Source organism: Antechinus flavipes, chromosome 4 (assembly GCF_016432865.1).
Source record: "Antechinus flavipes isolate AdamAnt ecotype Samford, QLD, Australia chromosome 4, AdamAnt_v2, whole genome shotgun sequence".
In the NCBI taxonomy this organism is placed as follows: domain Eukaryota; kingdom Metazoa; phylum Chordata; class Mammalia; order Dasyuromorphia; family Dasyuridae; genus Antechinus; species Antechinus flavipes.
Genome location: NC_067401.1, coordinates 298942209 through 298966057, shown reverse-complemented (window position 1 = coordinate 298966057; position 23849 = coordinate 298942209). Strand labels below are relative to the sequence as shown.

General features: G+C 32.2%; 1 protein-coding gene across 9 annotated transcripts in view; it reads left to right on the top strand.

The window, feature by feature from the left end:
- FAM184A (family with sequence similarity 184 member A) overlaps nt 1–23849 on the top strand; it is a 112319-nt gene that overhangs the window by 72473 nt on the left and 15997 nt on the right. For 4 of the 9 annotated variants that reach the window (XR_007953621.1, XM_051997632.1, XM_051997636.1 and 1 more), the window contains exons 10-15: nt 10081–10122; nt 16458–16670; nt 18632–18785; nt 20991–21118; nt 23013–23197; nt 23647–23793. Coding sequence is in view for 8 of the 9 variants with exons in the window: in XM_051997632.1 (XP_051853592.1) it covers nt 10081–10122; nt 16458–16670; nt 18632–18785; nt 20991–21118; nt 23013–23197; nt 23647–23793 (869 nt within the window). In the remaining variant the exon portion in view is untranslated. The remainder of the gene's footprint in view (nt 1–10080; nt 10123–16457; nt 16671–18631; nt 18786–20990; nt 21119–23012; nt 23198–23646; nt 23794–23849) is intronic. The other 5 variants (XM_051997633.1, XM_051997638.1, XM_051997637.1 and 2 more) reach the window with 3 other exon arrangements.

Sequence of the window (23849 nt, the reverse complement as noted above, 5' to 3'; positions counted from 1 at the left end):
CCCAAAGACTCCTCATCCATATATATTTTTGATTTCTCTAATTTAATTTTAAATTCTTTAATTTCTAAGTGAAAAAAAAGAAAAAGCATAAATTTGCAGGAACTTTTTTTATACCCCACCAGTTTCCCTTGGCTGTTAGCAATCATTAGGGGGAAAAAATTTTCCCACCCTGGAGAGTACTGTTTTCTTACTTTAGGGATAAGTTGGGGGACTTCTGACTACTTAGATATATCAGTTCCTTATTTATTGTATATTTACTTCTAATAGAACAAACTTAAAAATAAAATGTATTAAAACCAGAGATGAGGCACTAGAGTTGTAAAATTGTAAGAATGACGTTCAATAAGTGCTTAAATTTACCACAATTAAAGAATGAATAGGATCCCTTGTGTTGATTAAAAAGGAGAAAAAGTTTTGAAGGCATAACAAGGTTTTAAGGTCATTAGATGCCATCCATATACTTAAAGAAAAAGTTCAATTAGTTAAAACACATAAATAGATTGAAACAGCTTCCTTCCAAAAAGAAGCTATTTATTTTCTTTTGATCAATAGCATCTTGCCCAATTTGTGAGATAGAAACAAAAGATAGAAGTATTTTTAAGTCTTTCTTTTTTCATGTTCACTTCTTCAACATTTAAAACTAAAATTAAAAGTTTTCTCTCTTCAAATAATTTCACACAACTTTTAAATTTATGATCTACTACTATTGCTATTTTGCAAAGCCAGTAATTAAATAGTATATTGACTGCCCTAATCCAGTAATTGGTGGGCAAGCCGGACATTGAAGACAAGCAGCACACCGCTCTATCAGCTTTAGTACTATGACTATATAGTAGCTTAACTTAGCTTTTTAAAGAGTTAACTGTTGTTTTTATTTTTGTTCTAGGAAATTTTTGAATTAATAAGCTCTCCTACTGGTAATTTCAAAGAATTACATGGAATATTTTTAAGAGAATTTAAAATCTATTTTTGAAGTTTCAGTATTTGCATAGTTAGCTAAAATTTATACATGTTTTGTATGGAATATTGGAAGGGTGCTAGATGTTTGCATTCAAATTTTTTGTGAGCAAACTTGGGACTTTAGAAACTTGATAAGAAGAAGGAAGCAATTGTATTCGATGCTTCATTTAAAACTGATCCCAATGAAGTTTACCATATTATCAGTATTCTCATATAAAGCATTTATACTGGACATCTGAAGACAAACTTTAATAGCCAAAGTAGTCATATGTTATTTTGCACTCTGCCATTCTGGTAGTAGTGAAAGATTTCAGTGGTTCATATTAGCTTGTAAAAATTGAAGTCTTCTTTGGTATTTTAAGTGTCATTTTAAATTTGTCATTTAGTTACTAAAGAACAACAACAAAAAACTTTACTACTATTACATCCATTTCCTCCAGATAGTGGTTATTATTTTAGTAGGTTTAGGAATCTATATTTACATATCAGATTTTTTTCTTACCTCTAACAATTTTTCTTTAAAAGATTTGTTTTCACACATTATGCTTCTGTGCAAGATGAATAATTTTCCTAATGTCTCATCTTCTCTGACATGATAGAACACCCCCTGACAGGAGTAGGCCAGCACCATCTTGATACATGAAGCTCCAGAAGTCTAAACTGTTTTTTACTTATTTTTTGAGAGAAGTCTGTTATATTACTTTCTGCTGTCTTTAGGGTTGTTAACCCTCAGTATTTTGAGTTCATATTGCCTCCATCCCTGTGGCATATTAATATTCACTTAGACCTCAAGTTAACCTATGTACAATGAAACAGTTTATTTGGATTATAAGATCATAGATTTAGAACTGGAACAGGCCTGAAAGTCCTGTCATATAGTCCACTTATTTTTAAATGGGGATATTAGTAAAGTCATATAACCAAGAAGCATTAGACCTATGTATCATAGAATGAAATGTTTGAATCACTTCCTGGCTCCATTCTCCCAAAGGAAAAACCTTCCTCCTCCTTTGAGCTTTGGAGTCCCTTTCTTTCAGCTTTGATCTCACAGCTCAGTAAAGTCAGCCCAAAGTGATCTCTGTCCTTTCAGATCCTATCTCCTAGCTAAGTAGAGGTGGTACATAGCTACCTCACTGTAGCTTATTACATAGATTATAGATTCTTTGGGTGTCATGCCATAGTTGAACACAAATTCAATACCAATTTCTCCAGAGTTCTGTGGCGTCTAAATTTTAGAAATTCCATTTTGCAGTGGTCTGGCTTATTCAGCTGTCTATTCCTGATTCCCTGATCTGAAAAGGAATACTGTTCAAAGATAACCACTACACAAGGCAGAAGGCCTAACTGTCACAAATCCAACCCTGACAAGAGGCAAAACATCAACATAGTTGTGGTAGAGCCTCTGGTCGCCATGTCTTTCCTCATTGTTTTCTCAAGCTTTGTGCCTTTCTCCTCAGTCCTGTCAGAAGTCAGGTGGACGCCAAATTCTTGCTAAGTAAGGCAGCAGTCTTAATTGCATTGCCCCATCTGTACCTCATTCTAGATGGAAAGATCCTCTTTTCAGTCACTTATAATTCTACATTTTTACTTTTTCTTCCTTTTATTGGAAGTTCTTTTCCAAGTCTTCAAGTGGATGGCCTGTGATCATCAAGGTACTAAAGGACCTGATCATCTCTAAAGCAAAAACTGCTATAAATACCCCAACAGCCCAGCACCAGAAGGCAGTTTTCAAGAGATTCAGAATACTACTGCTACATTTTATGCCATCTCTTTTTACTCCAGCCTTAGAAAGGGTAGAATGCTTTATTGCTTTTTAAAATAGTACAACCCCCAAATAATAAAATGAGAAACAATTTTTTTCCTTTAGGGTGATACATATTGTCAATTCCATTAATCAATTAACATTATATAGTGATACAGTCAGAATAGGACATAATCAATTAATATCAAATCAAAACTTTAATAGCTTCAAATCCCTTAAACTCTCTCCTCTTTCCCCCCATAGTAGAATAATTGTATATTTGGCCATAATGTTGTAATTATGTTTCCCTCTCTTTTGAAATGATGAACTTGACTAGGAATAGGTTTGTCATTTGACATAGCAAGAACGTTTGTTTGTTTATTTGGATTGGGGAAGGGAGGGTAAGCACAGTGGCACAGGTTTGGTACTTTTGATTTCATCAGTGTAGAGAATTTACAGTGAAGAAACCCTCTGCTTAAGCAAGTGTCAATCTTTCCTATCTGACCAGTTTTCTAGGTTAATCTAGCTATTTGGAACCAGGTCCCCTCCTCTATTGATCTCTACTTTTGTCTACATCTTTCCCAACTCCTGGACCTGTCCCAAGACATTTCCTGACCCAGCATAATGTGGTCTACATTCTAGTTACTTAAATAGTTCACCAAAAGGAACTGACTTTGCCTACCATTGCTGTCTGGAGCTCACTGAATGTACAGCAGGGTTGTCATAAAATAGGTTTGGAGCCTAAGGTAGAGCCTGACAGTATTGAACAGAAATGTACTGAAAGCTGATAGATTAGAAAATATCATGGAATCTGGATTTCCAAGTTTGGGGATTGTTTCTGGTCCCAAATGATGCAGATATGTGAGATCCTACGTGTGCTTTTCACATTTTTATTTCTGGTCGTTTGTGTATGGCAAGCAAGAAATTGCATACTTTGTTTTGCCTAGAAATTTAAATTCTGTGAATGGTTTTTGGACCAACTTAGATTATTTTGCTATCTAAAAAGAGTCAGAGAAAAATCACAGGTAATTCATTGTCTTGAAATCACCTACTTATACTTTATTAACTCTTTCATAAGCTTTTATTTCCATCCTATGTTTTGACTTTTTAATTTCGTTTTTCCTTTTAACATCTTTTTTTTAATCCAATAATTGAACTAATAAGACTGACTGATTTTTTGGTAATAATTTACATTCACATAATTGTAAGGGTGGAGAAATATTGTCATCTCTATCTATTACAGTTTCTTCTAAGTCAGAATATTTTCTAATATGGATTATAAAATACTAGGGCCTGTGATTATTACACTGTATGAGGGAAGTAGCAGACATTTCTATGTCAACTTGCACATATTTTTTCGCTAAGGTGATTTTGGTTTATAATGATTCATAAATTCAACCAAAGCTATGAAAGACTTTCGCTCAACTAAAAATATAAAGTTCACGTAATGTAGCTTGAATATTCTTCAAGATATGCTGAGAAAAACTATGTTACAGTTTGGGTTAAATTGCAGACATCAGAGAATAAGGTGAGACAACTTTATAGATCAGTGGTTTATACCTATAAACTGAACAACCTTGGTAAGCTGTGGAATTTTGACTTTCAGTGAATACTGCTTCACAAAATATATGTTACTACTTTTTCAAATGTATTTAGATGTATATTTGATGAAATACAAATTTTATTTTAAAATAATGAATTCATAGTAGTTCACTGCCATTATTTTTGCAACCAAAATATTAAGAGTGCAATTAACTGGTATTAAGAGTACAATTATTACCATAATAATAGCTGTTTTTTGCATTTGTTTTTTTTTTTTTTTTTTACTATTACAAATGGGGATAGTACTCATCCTTGAAAAGGTTAGAAACCCTCAAAGCACAATATTTCAAGTGTGGAATCGTGCTGGCTAGTCATATTAGAGGGTTAGCAAATAAAGTGATTCAAAATCAAGCCAGTGTTATTAAATCATAGCATATTAATTTGGTGAGATAGTATGGTACTTAACCTTCAAGAACAAGCTAAGGAATTTATATTTGATATGATAGGCAATTTGGATAGGCAATTATATTCTCTTTCCACTAAATTCTCTACTATCACTGTGATAATTAGAAAACAGTTAAAAATCTTTTCTTTGAAAATACTGAATAGAATTTTTAAAAACTTACATATTTTGAAAATAAAAAGCTAGTATTTTTAAAAGCTTCTGAATTTTCTAATAATATAATATATAATAGAGAAATAATTTTTCTCTCTAGTAATATAATATATACTAGATAAATAATTTGTGGTTCCTACCTTACAAAAGGCCTCAAAAATAAATCAATTTCATTGTGTTACTATCTGTAGGAGTCCCAGGAAATCCCCTTACACCCAAATTTTCATACCAAAACTTAACAAAGTAATAGTTCAGTTTAAAGTAGAGTATTAGCTCTGAACTACTATTCTAAATGATATTTTATTATAATATTATTACAGCTTTCTAACAAGAATTTGGTGCATCTTTTATTAAGTCAAGTCACAAAACAAGTGTTTCTTAAGTGTTTGGTTTGTGCCAGGCACTGTGTTAAATTTACCTAGAGTAAAAAGGCAAAAATAGTCCTTGACCTCAAGGAGCTTATAGTCTAATCAAGGAGATAGTATGTAGACTAACTATGTACAAATAAGATATACACAAAATCTATAGGAAATAATCTCAGAAGGGAGGCACTAGTATCCATTGTTTGCATGTTGACTATCCAGTTAAACTGTGTGAGCTCCTTTGGAGCAGAGACTGTTTTTTTGTCTTTTTTTTAAATCCCTACCTAATGTTTACCATAGTGCCTGGCATACAGTAGGTGCTTATTATATGCTACTTGAGTTAAAACCAGGAAGAGGAAAAAAAGAGAATTCTAAACATATGAGATGCTGTCAGTATGAAGTGAGATAATAGGAATGTTGTGTAAGAGGAATAACCATGAAACCATGTGTCATTGATAGAATAGACTGTGTGGTAAATTAGGGAGTAAGATACAAGAAAACTGGAAGAGAGGAAGGGACCAGATTATAAAATCCAAAAAAGAATTTTATTTGGAAGCAACAAGGGAACCACTAGAGTTTGTTTAATATTGCTGTGACATAGTCAGGCCTATAATTTATGAAAATTACTTTGACAGCTGAGGAGAAAAGGTAGACTGGAGTGGGGAGGAATTTGAGCCAGAGAAACTAAGTACAAAGCTGAAATAGCCTGTGTATGAGGTAATGAGAGTCTTCACTAGGTTGGTAACAGCGTCAGAAGAGAGATGAGGGCATTGTAGGAGTGGTGTTTTAGAGTGAAAATGATAGGGGTACAGGGGAGAACATGGGGAGAGGTGAAAGTGAGGAGTAGAGGATGACAGGTTGCAAGCCTGGGTACCTATGAGAATAGTGTTGACCTACAGAAATTGGGAAATTTGGGGAAAAGAGAAGGGGATTGGGGGGAAAGTTTGGAAATGCAGAGTTTAAGATGTTTATGAAACAACCAGTTTTAGATTTCTAATTGGCAGGGCATATTTAATTTATTCTGTCTACCAATTTTCATATCAGTCTTTCTAGAAGCAACCTGAAAGTCTTTTTAACATTATCTTTTTAAAGTATCATCAATTAGTTTAGATTTGAATTCCAGGATTGATAAGAGTGCTCTCAAGGTTTCAATTATAGAAAATATAGATTAAAAAGATTATTTTCCCTACCTAGAGATGATTTCTTAAATCATTGAGGAACATCTGATCAGTCTCATGAGCCTACACCTTTATAATATTAAATAGAATTCACAGATGTCTAGGGAATCTGCATGTTTATTTCTAATCATAAGACCAGCATTATTAACTCTTTAATAATTAGCCCTCTACATAATATTATGCAATGCTTCCCCTTAAAATTCCCCATGATTCTCCATTATGTTGGTTCTATGACTTTTATATATACAAAATTGGAGTTAGGAAATTATTGAGATAAGATTATGAGATGTGGCATGATGTAGGGATAGATTTATTCCTTACTCCCCTCTACACGCTGTGACCCAAATAAACTGACTTTCTTTCTAATCCTTACATATGTTTCCTCATTTCCTCATTTTTCTTCAAAATTCATTTCATGGACCACATACTACATGAAATCTTTCTTAATCTCCAATTGTTAGTCCCTCCCCTCCACTATTCTTTTGTAATTATTTATAAATACTTATATATGTATGTGTTGTCCTGGCCCTCAAATAAGTAGATTTAGAAAAATTGTTGCCTATGTATGACCTTACCTAAAGGCATTTTTGAAACCCTCAGAAAAAGTCATATGATAATTTCTCCATAATTTATAAGTTCCAAGGATTTTTCCAGATGATCAAAAGTAAATCCATGAAATTATTCACAAAAAGGAAAAGAAAATTAAAAAGGGGAAGTTTTCTTAAAGCCAGAATTGTTAAGAATCTATTCCAAATAGTGAGCCTATTAACTCTACAAAGTTCTGTCATCTTGAATAGAAGTTATCTACTACTCTCACATTTAAAAAGATAAATATTTTATAATATTAAAATCACATATTCAAAACTATGCTAGCTTTTCTTTTCAGCAGATTGAGAATCAAGTTTCTCCCCAAAATAACCATTTTCATGAGTATAATGCAGATGTCAGGCATAATTCTACTGATCAATGATATGCCCTTTTCCTCTTACAAAGAAAAAAAGAACAACCTAAGGATATTTGTATGATTCTTAGAGTTATCATCAGCTTTTAGGTTAGCAGCAAAGAACTGTTTAATAAGCCATACTTACTTCTTTAGAACCTATGTCAAAACACTGTTAGGCAGCTAAGTGGGGCAGAGGATAGAGTGCCAGACCTGGATTCAGGAAGACTTCTCTTCCTGGACTCAAATCTGGCCTCAGACACTTACTAGCTTGTTACCCTGGGCAAATCACTTTAATTCTGTTTGCCTTTGTTTCCTTATCTGTAAAATGAGGTGGAGAAGAAAATGGTAAACCACTTTAAATATCTCTGCCAAGAAAGCCCCAAAATGGGAGAATAAAGAATCAGACACAACTAAAATTTGACTGAGCAACAAGAAGAAAACAATATTGCTTGTTTTTAAATTCAGGTTGGTTTTGTGCCCCTGGGCAAGTCATTTAATTATACAGCCAGATTACTCTTTTAAAACAGTGTAAATTGCAGAGCAGCTATTGATAAGCATAAAATTTCTTCATAGAGAGCTCCCTATACCAAAGAAATAAAATCTGGCCTTTTATCACTAATCTTCTCCTCCCTCTTCCCCAAATTTTACTGCTTAAATAAGAGTTGGTAGGAGTGGTCTTCCAATAGATGCAATCCCAAAGGATTATATCCTAGCCCTCTTCTTAAATTTACATTTAACATCAGTCAGTCAAACAAGAATATTAAGCACCTACTTGTGCTAAGCACCTACAAGCTAGGTACTGAGAACACAAATATAAGATAGTCTTTACTCTCAAAGAACTTGCATTCTGTTGGTAGGAGAAGGCGTCATACAGGTTAAGAAATAGTGGCAAGGGAAGAAAGCTATGGTCTAGGTAGAGATATCTGTTTAGTTCTTACTCTACAAAATCTCTCACTTCTTTACTTAGAGGGCCAGTATCTTAATTAGTCCCTCCTCAGCTCTCCCCAAGACTATTGGAATAGCCTTCTATTTGGTCTTCTCTTCCAAACCATCCTTCACACAGTTCTGACCCATTTCAGGTCCCTATTCAGTATAAACTCTGATGACTCCCAAATTCCCCATTTACAAACTTTTGGAATTTAAAATACTGCTCTATAAGTTCCTCATCTGATTTTCTCTGTTCCTGATACATGACATTTCAAAGCCCGTATTTTTGCCTTTGCATAATTTATTTCTTGTTCCTAGAAGTGTGTCTTTTCACTTAGTCGATTAAATCCCTAGTTCCCTTCAAAACTCCCCCAGTTTTAAGTGTTTATCTTTTTGAAAGTCATCATAGTGTTTATCTTGTTACCTAACACTTATGTGATGAATTCTCCTTGAGTTTAATTCAAGGAATTAAATCCAAGGTCACGTATGAGAAGTTTTCCTGACTCCCCTATTCCCAATTGCTAGTGCCCCACTCCAGCCACCCACAGAATGACTTTATATTTTATATATATACCCATATATGTGCACATAGTGAACACTTAATAAACCCTTGATAACTGATTTATAGCCAGTCATGGGGAGTAGGGAGCTTCTGTACCTTATTAAACAGAAGGATTACATGGTCCAGATCTGTTCTTAAAAAAAACAAACAAACAAACAAATAGAAAAACTTTGGCAGTAGAATGGAAACTGTATAGGAATAAGGAGAGACTTGAGGCAAAGACAACAGCAAAGAACGTTATGTAGTCCAAGTGGAAACTGAGAGTATGAACAAGGGTATTGGCTCTTAGTTTAAAGAGAAAAGAATATATATGAGAGAGATGAAAGAAGAAATGACAAGATTTGGTAACAGTTTATATGCTATGAGTAAATGAGGAGTTGAGGATAATGCCTAGACAACTGGGATAATGGTGTGATGTCTTTGACAATAATAGGCAAGCTGAGAAGAAGGAATGATTTGATGGGGGGAAATGATAAATCTATTTTGGACATGTTGAGTTTGAGAAGCCATAAAATTCAAAATGTTCCAAAGACTTCAGTTTGTGACACAAACTTATCATTTTCAGTTTTTAATACAGAAAATGAACATATTTTTTCTCTTTAAAGTTAGCAAAAGATCAAAGCAATACTAAAAAGTTGCTAACTAATAAAACCATTTTAAAGAAAATTTCATATTTAAGACAATATTCCGCTAAAGTTGTTTCATAAGAGCTATTTAATAAGAATATAAGGGCAATACAAAATGAAATGGCCTTTTTTCCTCTTGTGATTTTATCCCTTTCTAATTATTTGTTCATTATTAAATGATTCAAAAATTTTGATGGGCTTCTCAAAACATGTCCAGAAAAATGAATATTTTTACATTTTTCTTCCTTTCACCCACAAAACCATGTGTTTAGATAATCATTAAATCTTTAAAATTTCCAATGAACATTTACTTTTGAGGCCTTCAGTAACCATGATGAGCAAACTTCTTTATGCTGAGAACTGATGGGTGTGCACAAAAGCTGAATGTTTTGCATAGGTAAGTCAACATACCAATAAACCTATCCAGCACACTTAAAAGGCTGCTACAAATTTATATTGTCTTAACCAATTTTTTGTCTGTCTAATTTCTTTCTCTGAAGTTTTTCAACTTATTTTTTCCTCAGTATAATTAATGTTCTGTGTTTTACTCTCCCTTTTATCCCTTTTTCTTTTACTTAGTTGATTTCTGAATGTTTCCCTTTATTCCTGTGATCTTTTCATAGAGGCACTGTCTGGGTGAAGCTTTGCATAAATCTATCAACAATGTAAGTGAGCTGCACTTACAATTTGTTCACAAGGGCATGCTACACTTCTCAATTTGCATAAGTGACATCATTGCTTTAAAGCTTCAGCCTGTCGATAGCAAAATACATGTTGGTAGAGTCATTAAGAGGATGTAATCTGATACAGTTAATAAAAGCTTTTTTTTTTTTTACTGCATTCATTCATTTGTATATGTGCTTACATCTGGCATAATACTTGATCATATTAATAAACAGCATTTTTATGCAAAGTCAAAGCAAGCTTTTCATAGCACTTTTCTTAAGCATAAAAATTGATGATGCTTTTCTTTGATACTCTGAATGAAGGTATTGCTTTTTTTTTTTAATTAACTAGTCAGCTTTATAATAAAATCAGTAATGAATTCCAACAGACCTAAACACTAGAAAAATGGATTTCTATTTTTTCGGATTCTTAGTTCATTTTGAGACTTCAAGACTTAAAAGGTACAATTAAATACTTATGAAATTTTGGAAAATTTGTGTTTATGTTTGTCCATGATATATTTTAGAAATCCAAAAGTTATAGGCACAAAGAAATGTATGGTAAGATTTTATCTCATTTCAGAGATTTACAATGGTTATTTACTTTATATCCACTCAAGGATATATAAAAACTGAAGTAACAAAGTGATATTTATAAATACAAATTTTCATTTTTCTTCTAAAATCAAAAATAAATCTTGTACTAAACTATATAATATTAATTCTCTAATAGTTTTATGAAGAATAGAAATCTTGGAATTTTTTTTTACATCTTGGAGAACTCAAAATTCAAGTCTTTATACTTTGAATTTTGTTCTCTACCAAAGAAAACATTTATGCTTGAGATTTTCTTATGGCATCAAAGCTATAACCATATCAAATTAAAAGACAAAATTTGAGTACAAGTACCATGTAACTATATTATTATTGGTTCCTATGAAATAAGATGTCATTAGAAATTCTTCTCTTTTGAGAACAATGTTTTATTCTTGAGCTTATTAGTAGTATTTAAAAATTCTTAATTTGGCTATTTTTACATCAATCACAGGATTTGGGGGATTCAATATATAGAATTATAACCAAAAATTAAGCCAAATCACATGTTAGTATACTTTTTAAAAATTATTGCTATTTTACTATTATTAAGTGACTGAGCCCATCATCATTTCTGGAATTTCTATTCTCAAATTATACTCTTCCTTGAAGCGTATTCAAGTCCTAAATCCAACATCTGAAAATCTTAACAGTGATCTTTCACCAGCTTTATAATTATAATTGCACAGTATAATACTTCAGAACCCTCTAATTGTATTTCATATTTCCAATCCTTTTTTATCCCAATATGAAGGGAGAGCTAGTAAAACTAAACACTTAACATGAATTTATTTTAATTAGTATTTTTTAGAAATGTGCATACCATTTTTTCTTATTTAACTCCCCCTCTCCTAGATTAATTCTTGAAAGCCCTAGTTTTTATATGTTTTCAGATTTTTTTTTAGTTAGCCTTTAGTATGCTTAGTGGGAATATATGTAACAAATGTCTAAAAACATCTTATTTAACTAACCCCATTAGTTATGAACTTTTTACTTTTTATCATTTAAAACTGAAAGAAAAGGATAAAGAAATAATAAAAGTTTATTCATTTAATCTTCATTAAATTCAAATTTTGAGATTATTTGGCTAAAGATATGGCCAAAGTTTAGATTTGCTTAGCAGATTTTTCCCCATTAATATTATATAATAATAATATAGAAAATATCTTTTGAAAGTATTACAGGGGTACCAATTCACATTCTTGAGTAAGGTTTTTTATTTTTATCATTTTGTCACTGAATAAGATCTTACCATGTACAGAACTGTTAGGAGATACAAGTATAAGACATAAAGATAAATGAGGTTTGTGGTCCCTAGAGGAATGTGTGTATACACACACACACACACACACACACACACACACACATACTGATAACAAATCATTATTTAATTTAAAAAAACTTTAAGATAACTATTTGGCTTTTATCAAATTAGTTTGAATTGTATGTTTTTTTAAAGTTGTAATTCAACTTTCATTAAAACTTAGACTGACATGTTTTCAAGTCACAGATAAATGAGATTTTATTGAAGTAGATTTCTACAACTGCCATTTAATACTAATAGTAGTCTACTTACACATGGCTCTTCTTTGCTCCTATAATCATGGTTTTAAACACAGACACACATTAACTTGTTACCTTTCAGACTAATACACAAATTTAGAAAAAAAACTTAGATATATCGTTGTTTAAACACATTAGGAGACTAAGTTAATATAATTTACCTACCTATCTTACTGTAGAAAAAATTTAGAATCTATTCTCTCCCTCTTAGCTAACAAAATAAACTGAGTACACTTTTTAATATCTTTGAGACTCATAATTTATCAATATCATGCTCCCTCTAGATCACAAGACTTCTTTAGCTTAGTAACTGGTTTATGAGAGTTGCTACAGCTGAAAAATTTATCACCTTGCCTAGTTGATAATGAACCTCTCTGAAGTGAGGCTCTAACTACAGACATGCAGTTCATCTCAGCTCAAAGTTGAGACCTACCTGTTTATTAGAACCTCCCCGGACTAATGTTTCTAGTTCGGGAGAATACCAGTTTAAATCTCATCTCTGATGCTTCTTCTTGAATAAACTTACGCAAGTTACTTAACTGCCACTGAGCCTCAGTTACCTCTCTTTAAAATGAAGTGGGTTAAGTAGCCTCTGAGGTTTTTTCCAGGTATAGATCTATAAATCTATAATCTGTGTGATTACACTTTTTGTCAACAATGTATCATAATGTCATGAATTCAGGAATTTAGAGTTCGTGGACTAAGGTTTTAGGTATTATATATAATATTATATAATCTCTTAGTCCCATCATGTCAGGCTCTACACATTAATAACTTTCTCATTTGATTCTATAAAGCTTGTGGATCCATCACAAAACTCTTAAGAAAACTTATTGGTGGTGATTAAGCAAAGATTTTCTTTAAATAATCTAACTTCAGTTTTTAATTTCAAAACTACATAAAAATTTTACCAAAAAACAATCTTATAAAGAGGAAAAGCAAGAAAGTTAATCAGACCATATAATTCCATTTGACATAGACCAGAAACTTGTAATTTGTATTAGTGCTGTTTGGCACATGGAAAATTTTTAAGAAAAATGTGTGCAGGGTAATATGCCTATTTATCACATAATTTAAATAAGTGAAATTGATATGAGACCTTAGGGGAAAGTGAGGCTCAAGTATTTAATGATAAAATTAACCAAATTAGAGATCATTGAGGACTAATAAAATAAGAACTATCCAAATATTTTAAAATCATTATCAGAGTATTTGAGAATCGTAATCAGTGTGGATGAAACTATAGCTTTATATACTGTATAACCTCATTTTGTTTCTATCAGCACACTTAAAATAGTGCATATTTTTAAAATGCTATTTTCAATTAATTACATGCCATATTATGTAACAAAAAGTTGTATCCAAACCTGTTTAATTTAAAATTTTTTTGTTGTCCTTTGTGTTTTTAATGAGGTTTTACTGTATTGTTTCCACAGCATATAACAAATTCACTTGTTATTAAAAAAATACCAGTTCATTTTGCATTGCTTTTCTCATTTTTGGTTTTTAAATATCATATAATTTTCATTCTAAGTATGGCTTGACAGTTTTATGCCATTTGATTAATTCATTTATGGAAAGAATAATAGTCAATAAATATGAATGCTAAATTGCATGACAAAGATTCTTTGAGTAGAGTTGTCTTTAAAATAAGTATAGAGCTTTATCCAGGTATCCAGAAAGATATTTGAAGTAAATTTTTATTATTTTGGAATGGTTTTAAAGTTTAAAAAGTTATCTTATAAAATATGTACTGACTTGTTTTTATGCTGGCAGATTTATATGAGAATTGATATTATCTATCTTGAAAACAGATTTCTAAAATTACTCTTCCCATTACAGGAAAATTTGTTTAACATGACAAATAGATATTTTAATATAAATGACATTTAGTTAACATGGTTTTTCATTTGTAATCAATCTAGATATAATATTTCCTCAGAAATTTTTTTTTCTTTAAACACTAAAAATGTCAGTTATCATAAGTAATTCTGCAATATAAAAAAAATCAAATGGTTTGATTTGGGAGAGATGTTTTGGTGTTGTGAACTTTTAAGTTAATGCACAATGGCCCAATCACATTACATTTAATTGATTAAATAAGTACATACTCAGAGGACACTATCAAGTATTCTTTCCTGTTTAATGCTATCTTACAAGCTTAAAAATAAAAATATTGGTTTATAAGGTCTTTCATTTAGAAAATGTCAATTTCCTCTTCTTCCCAGAACCCTTCATACATGTTGTGACAAAGCTGTCACCAGAGCAATCCCTAGGATACAGTGAATCAGGGTGAGCGCGTGGGCCCCATGCTTTTCGGGGACCTATCCTGCTGCAGGAACCAGTGGGCTGGGCATTTGACTCATGAAGGCAGCCAGCTGGGGAGAAGGAGGTGACTCATACACATACACACTCCTCAGCCCTTACATATACACACCCCTCAGGCTGCATGTTGTCCTTTTCAGACTTCTTTTCCCTCCACTTATGATTCTTTTAATGTAAATTTCAGCCTGATTTCACGTGTAAAAGTGTTGTGGGTGGGGAGTGAGGGTCACAGGACATTATTGGCCTCAGGTTTTTGTATCCCTCAGGAGATGGCACTGGTTATTGCCTCTATAACTTTGCAGTTGTTAATATTTAGGAGGTTGATTTACTATTTAAGAACTGCTCCTTAAGGCTACCTTAAGAGACATAGTTGCATATAGTCTTTGTGGGGCTGGTTCTTTTCTTTGGACCATTTCACCTCTAGCTATAGAAATGTGTTTACAAATTTCAGTTTTACACTTTTATGCTTTTTGTCAGTTTATGAATATATATTTCATAACTGCTTTCATAACAGAGTATATACTGGACCTTTACAGATCCCTTTGAAGCTGAGCTTAAACTACAAAAATACAACCCAAGTGATTTGTTCCGAGTTCCTGGGCAAACTACTTTCTTAAGGAAGGGGGAGACCTTTCTTTAATTAAACCTTACTGGTTAATCTTCCATCCATATTTTTGCCTTTTTTTTCTTAACCTTGTACCCAAGTGATTCTCCAGCCCATCTCTTACTAAGTTTCTCATTTATTTTTCCTTCCTTCTGGGGAATATGAAACCCTATATTTATTTTCCACAAATTAGAAGGGATTTATTCACTCTAAAATCCTTTTTTCTTATTGGCAGGAAAATTTATTTAACTTGATTTGCATTTTTAATTACCCATTTCACAGCCCCATATTAATGTGATTTTTTTTAACCACACTTAATAGATGTTTTTTTGAATTTTGGTGAATATAAGTTTAAAGGGATAGTAGCCATTGGAACAGAAATTAAATAGAATATCAAAATTAACTGATTTCATTATGTGTGATTAGAACATATCCAACACATATAGACATTTACATTTCATACTTAGAACAAAAGAAAATCAAGTGTGTCTGAACATAGCCAACATGTTTAGGCATTTACCTTTCATACTTAGAAGAAAAGAAAAATAATGATTTTGTGTGTGTTAAAAACAAATTTATATTGGGAGTGATTTTTTTCTTTAAATATATTTAGTAAATTGTTTTCTTAGGTTGAAAGAAAAGCACCTGATATTGATATAGAGGTAAAGTAAAAAGAGAATGGGAAAGCTTTATAATTATATGGCCTAGGCACAACTTTTTAAAAATTAAGATCTTTTATGGTAACTATTTTAAATAAGAAAAAAACAAGAATATTAGATAATGAAATTGCAAGTATCTCAGCTAATATATAGAAAGATTTAGATTTAAAAGAAAGCTTGCAAAAGCAAATTGATCTTTTGATATTGTCCTCTTGAGAAAGATATAAATATATTTGTGTATAATTATAATACCACTTTATTTCATATAACACATTAGATTTTTTTTGTTACAATTCAGAATATATGATTGTGTTTCTACTTATGGATTATATTATTGCCCCAGAAGTTATAAGAATATTATATACAGTAAATCTCAGTCCAGTTTCAAGGACAACTTGTGAAAAATAAAATGAAGAATTATTACACACAAATTTTACAATGTCATCATATGGTAAAAATTTTACAGCAAAAATTTCCTAAGAAAGTTTTAATTACAATTATTTATCATTGAAAGACTTTTCCCCTTAGAGTGATGGTTCATAAAATTTGCATTGTATTTATACTCAATTGTCCACCCTTCTGTGGCATAGATTTCCTTGCTGAAACAGAATTTGGAGATGCAGCTTTCCCAGTCTCAGACTTCTTTGCAGCAACTTCAAGCCCAGTTTACACAAGAGCGCCAACGGCTTACACAAGAACTTGAAGAATTAGAAGAACAACACCAACAAAGACACAAATCCTTAAAAGAAGCACACGTCCTTGCATTTCAAAATATGGAAGAGACAAAAGAACAAGAGCAAAAGGTACATTTAGCATATTTAATGACAATTAAATGTAACAAAATAGCTGATTTTGAAAAATCCTTCAGTCTGATGTAATCATAATTAGCTTTTTAAATTTTCAGAGCTTATTTTGTAGACTTTCCCTCTAAAAAAGCCAATGCACCCCATTTTACTTTATTTTGTCTCTTTAGGATGTAAGATCCTGAACAGAAGAGTTTATGTTTTTTGACCACTGTAGATCTGGTAGATGTTTGTAATAAATTAAACTTGAAATGGAAAAAAAAAAGTGTTCAAGCTCCCTAACTTAATTCCATGCTATCATTAGGCATGACTGTTTCTAGTTTATATTACGTTGTTTTTTACATAGTGATAGTGAATAAATCCAAGTAAACTAAGTGTTCCATTCATTCCATTTTGTCCATAATTGTGGACCCAGCCATAGGCCTTTAACATTGTCATCTACCAATAATCTTTTATCATCTATGTGCTCTCATAAAGTATATCCAAGCAAAATGTGTTTGACCAGACTAACATTTGTTTTCCTCTTTTTTTTACTTATGCCACTCACAATGAAATGGAAATGAGAGGAACTTTGAAGGCAAAAATACTTTAATGTTATATATTGCCTCTAATTAATCTGCAAAACATTCTTTAAGGTATCCTAGAATGGTGCTGGGGCAGCTAAGTGATGCAGTGGGTACAGTGCTGGGCCTGGAGCCAAGAAGACTGGAGCCAGTCCAGCCTCAAACATTTACTAGTTGTGTGATTTTGAGCAAGACATCTAACCCTCTTCTGTAAAATGAGTTAGAGAAGGATATGGCCAACCACTTCAGTATCTTTGCCAAGAAAACTTAAAAGAGGTTAAGAGTCAGACATGCCTGGAAACAACTGGACAGCAACAAATAATGATACCATAAGCCTCCTGTGTTCTCCCCAGGCTAAGATAACTCTTAGGAGCATGTGAGTTATTGGACTCGTGTTGACAAAAGTTAAGGAAGCTGTGTTCGTGTTGCCTAAATAGGTTCATTTTATGAGAATGAAAAGTCAGGCTTCAGAAAAGCATTTACTCTGTAAAATTTAACTCACCATGATGGACTTGTTCTACATGACTCATATTCAATTCAGTTCAGTTCCATTGAATACATAGTTATCAATCTCTATGAGTCATGTGTTAAATTCTAGAAATACAGAAGTAAAGAAAGATAACATCTGCCTCAGAATATGGCATATACATAAGGCCATGCTACAAATGAGTATTTTAAAAGTACAAGGCAAAGGGAAGTGCCCATAGAAAAGCCTATGAAATAAAAAATATTGACAAATGAACCTATTTCTCAAGAGACCAGTTACCTGAACAATGGTGCCCCAGCTGATGGCATAAGAGATCAGAATAGAATAAGAAATACTTAAGAACCTAGAAGGTGTAAATGGAGCACTGTCCTCTTAGGGGGTCCTGCAGAGAACAAAACACAAGAATGTGGAACAAATACAGAAGTGTATGCGTAAAGGGCAGTCTTGAAATAGGGGAATGGCAAAGACTGAAGGGACCTGGAATGTTCTCTGTAGGAGGAGGATAATAAAGACCCTAAAGGGATTGGTGGAGCAAAATAGGGAAAGGACCCTTTAAATCTGCTTTTGTCTTCTGGCCCTGTTTGTCAATAATATCAATTTAATATAGTTCATTTTTGTCTAGTAGTATGTCATTTTAATAGTTTGCAAACAGAGAGTTCACATTTAGGGAACCTTCATTTAAAGTAGTGAAGGACTGAAATTAAGGTCTGAAAATTGATTCCTAGCACTTTGACTTCCTTTTAACTGCTAATCCCACTTGTCACCTCCCTCCTCTGTACCTGTAAAAAAATTAATGATATGGAGTTACTTTTGGTAATTCATTTGAGGTTTTTTTCCCCCTCTCACTACTTAATTTGTTTAATTCAAATGTAATAAAAGTTGATTATTTCTTTTTGTTCTTGTTTTTTTAGGCACTTGAAAATGAGTTACAGCAGAAACATTCAGCTGAGCTTCAGTTATTAAAAGATGCACATAGAATGTCCATGGAGGGTTTCAGGATAGAAATGGAACAGGAACTTCAAACGCTTAGATTTGAATTGGAAGATGAAGGGAAGGCCATGCTAGGTACTTTTTGATCTAGTTTATAATTGTCCATACCAGCTAGATAGCATAGTGGATAGAATGCCAATACTGAAGTCAAACCAGAGTTCAAATTTAGCCTCAGATAGTAGCATTGTGACCCTGAGCAAAACACTCCACCTTATTTGCCTTGTTTTCCTCATCTGTAAAGAGACCTGGGGAAGGAAATGGCAAACCACTCTAGTGTCTTTGTCAAGAAAATCCCCAATGGGGTCGCAGAATCAGACATGACTGAAACCACTGAACAATAGCAACAAAAATGAAAACAAATATTCACTGTATATACAAAAATACTGTACTTTTCCATTGTAAAAGATTTATATATACTAGAAATTAAAATTAATTTCAAGAAACTTCATCAAAAGTTATACACATATAAGGTATATTTCATTTGAATACACTCATACTCAGAGGTCATTACTAAGTGAATATTAAAAAAGCAGAAGAGAGGGGAGTGCATACTTTACAGTAAGAAGAAGTGTCCTGTGTTCCATGCTGCTTGTAGCAATATATCATGGGGCTTTACCAATTTGTCTCCATACCTGGACGACAGATTAAGGTGGAAATTGGAAGTTAAAAAATCTTTCTCACCTTAACCCCATAGGAAATTAAAGTCTTCCCAATGCTGTTGCAGAACTAATTTGTATGTCTCACACAGTTCTCTGTAGTTATAAGCTGACAAGAAATTTTTTATCTGTTATTAGTGGAAGAAAGCTCCTTACTGGGAGTATCCTGTAGCAATGAAATCACAAGTTTAGGCCCCAAAAAAAGAGATAGAAAAGAAAGAAGCATGGTGATAGCTAGGTAGAGAGCAGACCTTGGAATCAGAATGACCTGACTTAGGTTAAGAATCCTATGCAAGTTATTTATCCTCCCTGACAATTCTGTGCCTATGAATTGCCATCTACCTTGTTACAAGGAATTTAATTACAAAGAAAGTCCCTCTTCCAATGAAATCACAGGTCTGTGTGAAGGAAAAATTGATTTCTTGCTCAATTCTCCAATAGTCACCTTTGCAGTTTTCAGCATTTACTAATGAAGTGGCTGAAATCTAGTTTTGACTTTACATTGTGATTTACATTTTGAGAGAATTTTGGCCATAGGATTTTAAAATCTCTGTCAGTTGAAAAGGAGAAAAGTTATTTTGAGCTTTTTAAAGAACTAGATAATTACTAGTTACTTAAAAGTTTTCTAGAATACTGTGATTACTCTTTCTCCCATTGTCTTCTGTTCAAAATCCTCTCTCCTTGCTCCATGCCCAACCTTCCGACATGTTAAAAAATTAATCTACTGTTAATGCTAGAGCCATGTTATTTCTGTACAGAATGAGATAAGGCAGAAGTATTTTGAGTATTGTGGAATACAAAAGGAAAGCCGTCAGGCAGTGTTGCCAGTCTTTATTATGATTAAGAGATATTGGACAATTTCATTTTCCCTTATTAAAAGTCACTACTTGTCAAAATCAGGGCCAGATATAGAGAAGGGAGCATTAGTAGAATGGAAACATGGGTTTTACTTAACTTATGTGAGGATCAAATTTAAAAAAAACAAAGCAACCATTTTTAATAGGATATACTTTGAGATCTTTAATTTAAAAAAATTATCAAGTTCTTTATTTTGTCATTTTTAAAGGTATAGGAACTTTATGAGCTATTACACTAAGATGAAAACTTTCTAAAATTGGAATGGGCTTCCTTATGAAATAACAAACAAGCTTTCTGCTTGAACACTGTAAAGGTTCAAGCAGAAACTTGAATATATATCAGGAATAGAGGAACTTAGAATGAAACAAAAATTGTTTCATATTTTGACTTGTTTTCTTGAAGCTTGGTACAGTGAGCACTTGAGAATGTTTGCTTATGGATTGATTATTTCGTTGAGGTTCTTACATTGAGCAAAGTCTCTCTTAATATCCTATTAACCTAATGACAATGAAAGATAATAATTACATTTTACTCAATCATAATACCACTTCCACAGAAAAGTTAAGATAGTTATAGAAAGTCTTCCATCCAAATAGACTTGACTTAGTTATTGAAAATAGCATAATATAATTAAATATGCCCCAAAATAATTATGGGTATACATATAATTTGTAGCAGTTTCCATTGAAGCCATATTCTCATTTTCTTTTACTAAAATATCAGTAGTACTTTTGAAATAACTGATTCCCTTTTTCATGGAAACTAGCTTCCTTACGCTCAGAATTGAATCATCAACATGCAGCAGCAGTGGATTTATTAAAGCATAATCATCAACAAGAACTGATAGCTGCTAAAATGGAACTGGAGAGAACCTTAGAAATCAGCAGAAGACAGGTAAATAAGAATATTCTGCTACATGACAAACACTTTAATAATTTTAAAAGACCATAATGTAAGTCAATATCTTAGTAGTTATTTTATTATTTTTATATGTTGAAGTTTTGTTTTAAAGAAAATTTGACTCTTGCATATATGCTTTTGTCAAATGAAATACTATTTTATGCATTTTTAATTGAAAGTCTTACATTTTTATTTGTGCACTGGTGAAATCTAGCCATAAGGTTTCCCATTTTGTTAGTTGGAAAATGAAGCTACAAGTTGTAGCTTGTAATAAAATGGAATATACCATAAAAGAATCATGCTCTCCACAAACTGAAAATCATATTAATGAATTAAATGTTCAAAAAGCTTCACTATTTTAGTCTGCTTGCACTATTGTATTTCTGTTTTCTTTTAAAGAATTTGGAGGATTAAGCTGTCTTGCTGGGGGTTTTGAGTATACTGTAGTAACACATTATTAATTGATGGGGGAGTAAATATTTTAAAATTTTAATCCTTTTATTGTGTTAAGTAATAAAGTCTAATTTCATTATATCAGTTGTTCTAAGTTGCCCTTAGTTAGTGGAAGGAATATTCTCTCCAACTGAAATTGCACGATTCTAAAGCATATGATATTAAATATCCAAAGAATATAGGCATGCAGGCTAAGCCCTCAAAGAGAGGTTATAGCTAGACAAAATAATGTACATATAATTTGGTGGATCACAGGAACCAGATGGAAGAAGAACACTGAAGGTTTATTTTCCCTACCTCCAAACTCTATCTCTCTTTTTTTATTTTTACACACACATATACACGCGCACACACACACACACACACACACACACACACACACACACACAGAGTTTTCAGTCTAAGCAATTTAGGTATACAAGAGGCACATTCCTACTGTTTTTTATACTCACAGAAGTCTTTTCAGGCAAGGAACAAGGATCCTTTGTTCATGTGCCATACACACCATTATTTCATCCCAGTCCCTTTATCTATGGAAGAGTAGATCCAAAACAGCAGCCCAGTATTAAAAATTCAACAAATATTAAATAAATGAGTATTTTATGCAAGGCACTGTACTGAGTGCCAGGAATGGTTACCTTGTGGATCTTTGATTTCTGTCCAACATCATAGCCTATCAAAGCTTTCTGATCCAATGTGACCCTTGTCAGTTTCCTCCCACAAATCTTCATGATCTTTTCAGGATGTTGTCTTCTACTTTTTCTAGGAGTTGAGCAGTCAAACATAAAAGGAAGGATTTTTTTTTTTTAGGCTATAGCAAAACCTGAACAAAGTTATAAGTAGTTGGAAAGTAGCCAATCCAATTATTTATTCATTCAGTAAATATTGGGTTATTTAGTATATGTGAGATATTGTGGAAGATACAAATAAGAGTAAGATATGGGCTCTGCCTTTATAGACCTCATGATTGGGAGATTACATAAACACAAATGTAACATGAGAAAAGTATGTAATTAATGAACATATTTATGGAAACTGATATAAGGGAGAGATTAGTTCCATCAGAGTTGATTAGTAGAGAGATTTTTTTGGAAACATATTTTGAGGAATTGATAGCAATCAGACTGACAACAGTAAGGAAAGGCTAGAAAAAACTGTTTGAGGAATGATATGGAAGTATTCATACCAAGATTTTCATAGTACTAAGTACTACATTTTAACTAGGACCTAAAGTAAGTAAAGTATAGTAGTGGAAGATAAGCTGAAAGAGTAACTTTAGACTAAATCATGAAAGATCTTAAATGCTTATTGTATAAGTGAGATTGATTTGTGCTTTGGAATATCTAAATTTGTACATGTGACCCGAATCTGTCTCTTTACACATAAACAGATTGCTAATGTATTAAAACATTTAAAAATTCTTTTTCTTTGACAGGATGAGGAATATATGTGTCGTCTATCAGATCTACAAGAGGAACTAAGGCACAGAGAACACCATATATCTGAATTAGATAAAGAGATACAACATCTTCATGATAGTATAAATGCTTTAACCAAAGAGTTGGAGTTTAAGGGAAAAGAAATTCTCAGAATACGCAGTGAATCAAACCAGCAAATAAGGTATTATTTTTTCCTACACTATAACATTTTTTCTCATTTTAAAAAAATGGGTGCATAATAATGCTATTTGATATGAGAAATTATCATGTGGTACAGTTAGGCTGTTTTTATATCTTAAAATGCCAACATACCATCTTCTTAAGGAGTTGAAATCTATTTTTCATTATTTGTTGTCAATAGTGGTATAAATAACATATGAAATACTTATAGCTTAAATAGCGTATTTTCATAAATTTTGCAAGATTAATATGATTAACTAAACATTTTAAAAAATGTTTTTAAAAAGTATTAAAGGACACAACTAGAAGATCAGAGAAATAAGTAGCATAATATAGATTATGTCTATAAAACTTTCCATGTATGTAGCCATTTCAAATCTGGCAGAATACAGTAAAATAAAAACTGACTTATAAATAACTTTTTCTTAACAAAAAAAATAAATTAAACAGGTTGCATGAGCAAGATTTTAACAAGAAACTTGAAAAAGAGCTGGATGTCATGACAGCAGACCACCTCAGAGAGAAAAATATCTTGCGGGCAGATTTTAATAAGACTAACGAGCTACTCAAGGAAATAAATTCAGCTTTACAAATTTCGTAAGTTTCATTATATTAAGCAAAATTCATATATAGTTAAGTTTAAGTAAAGAGAT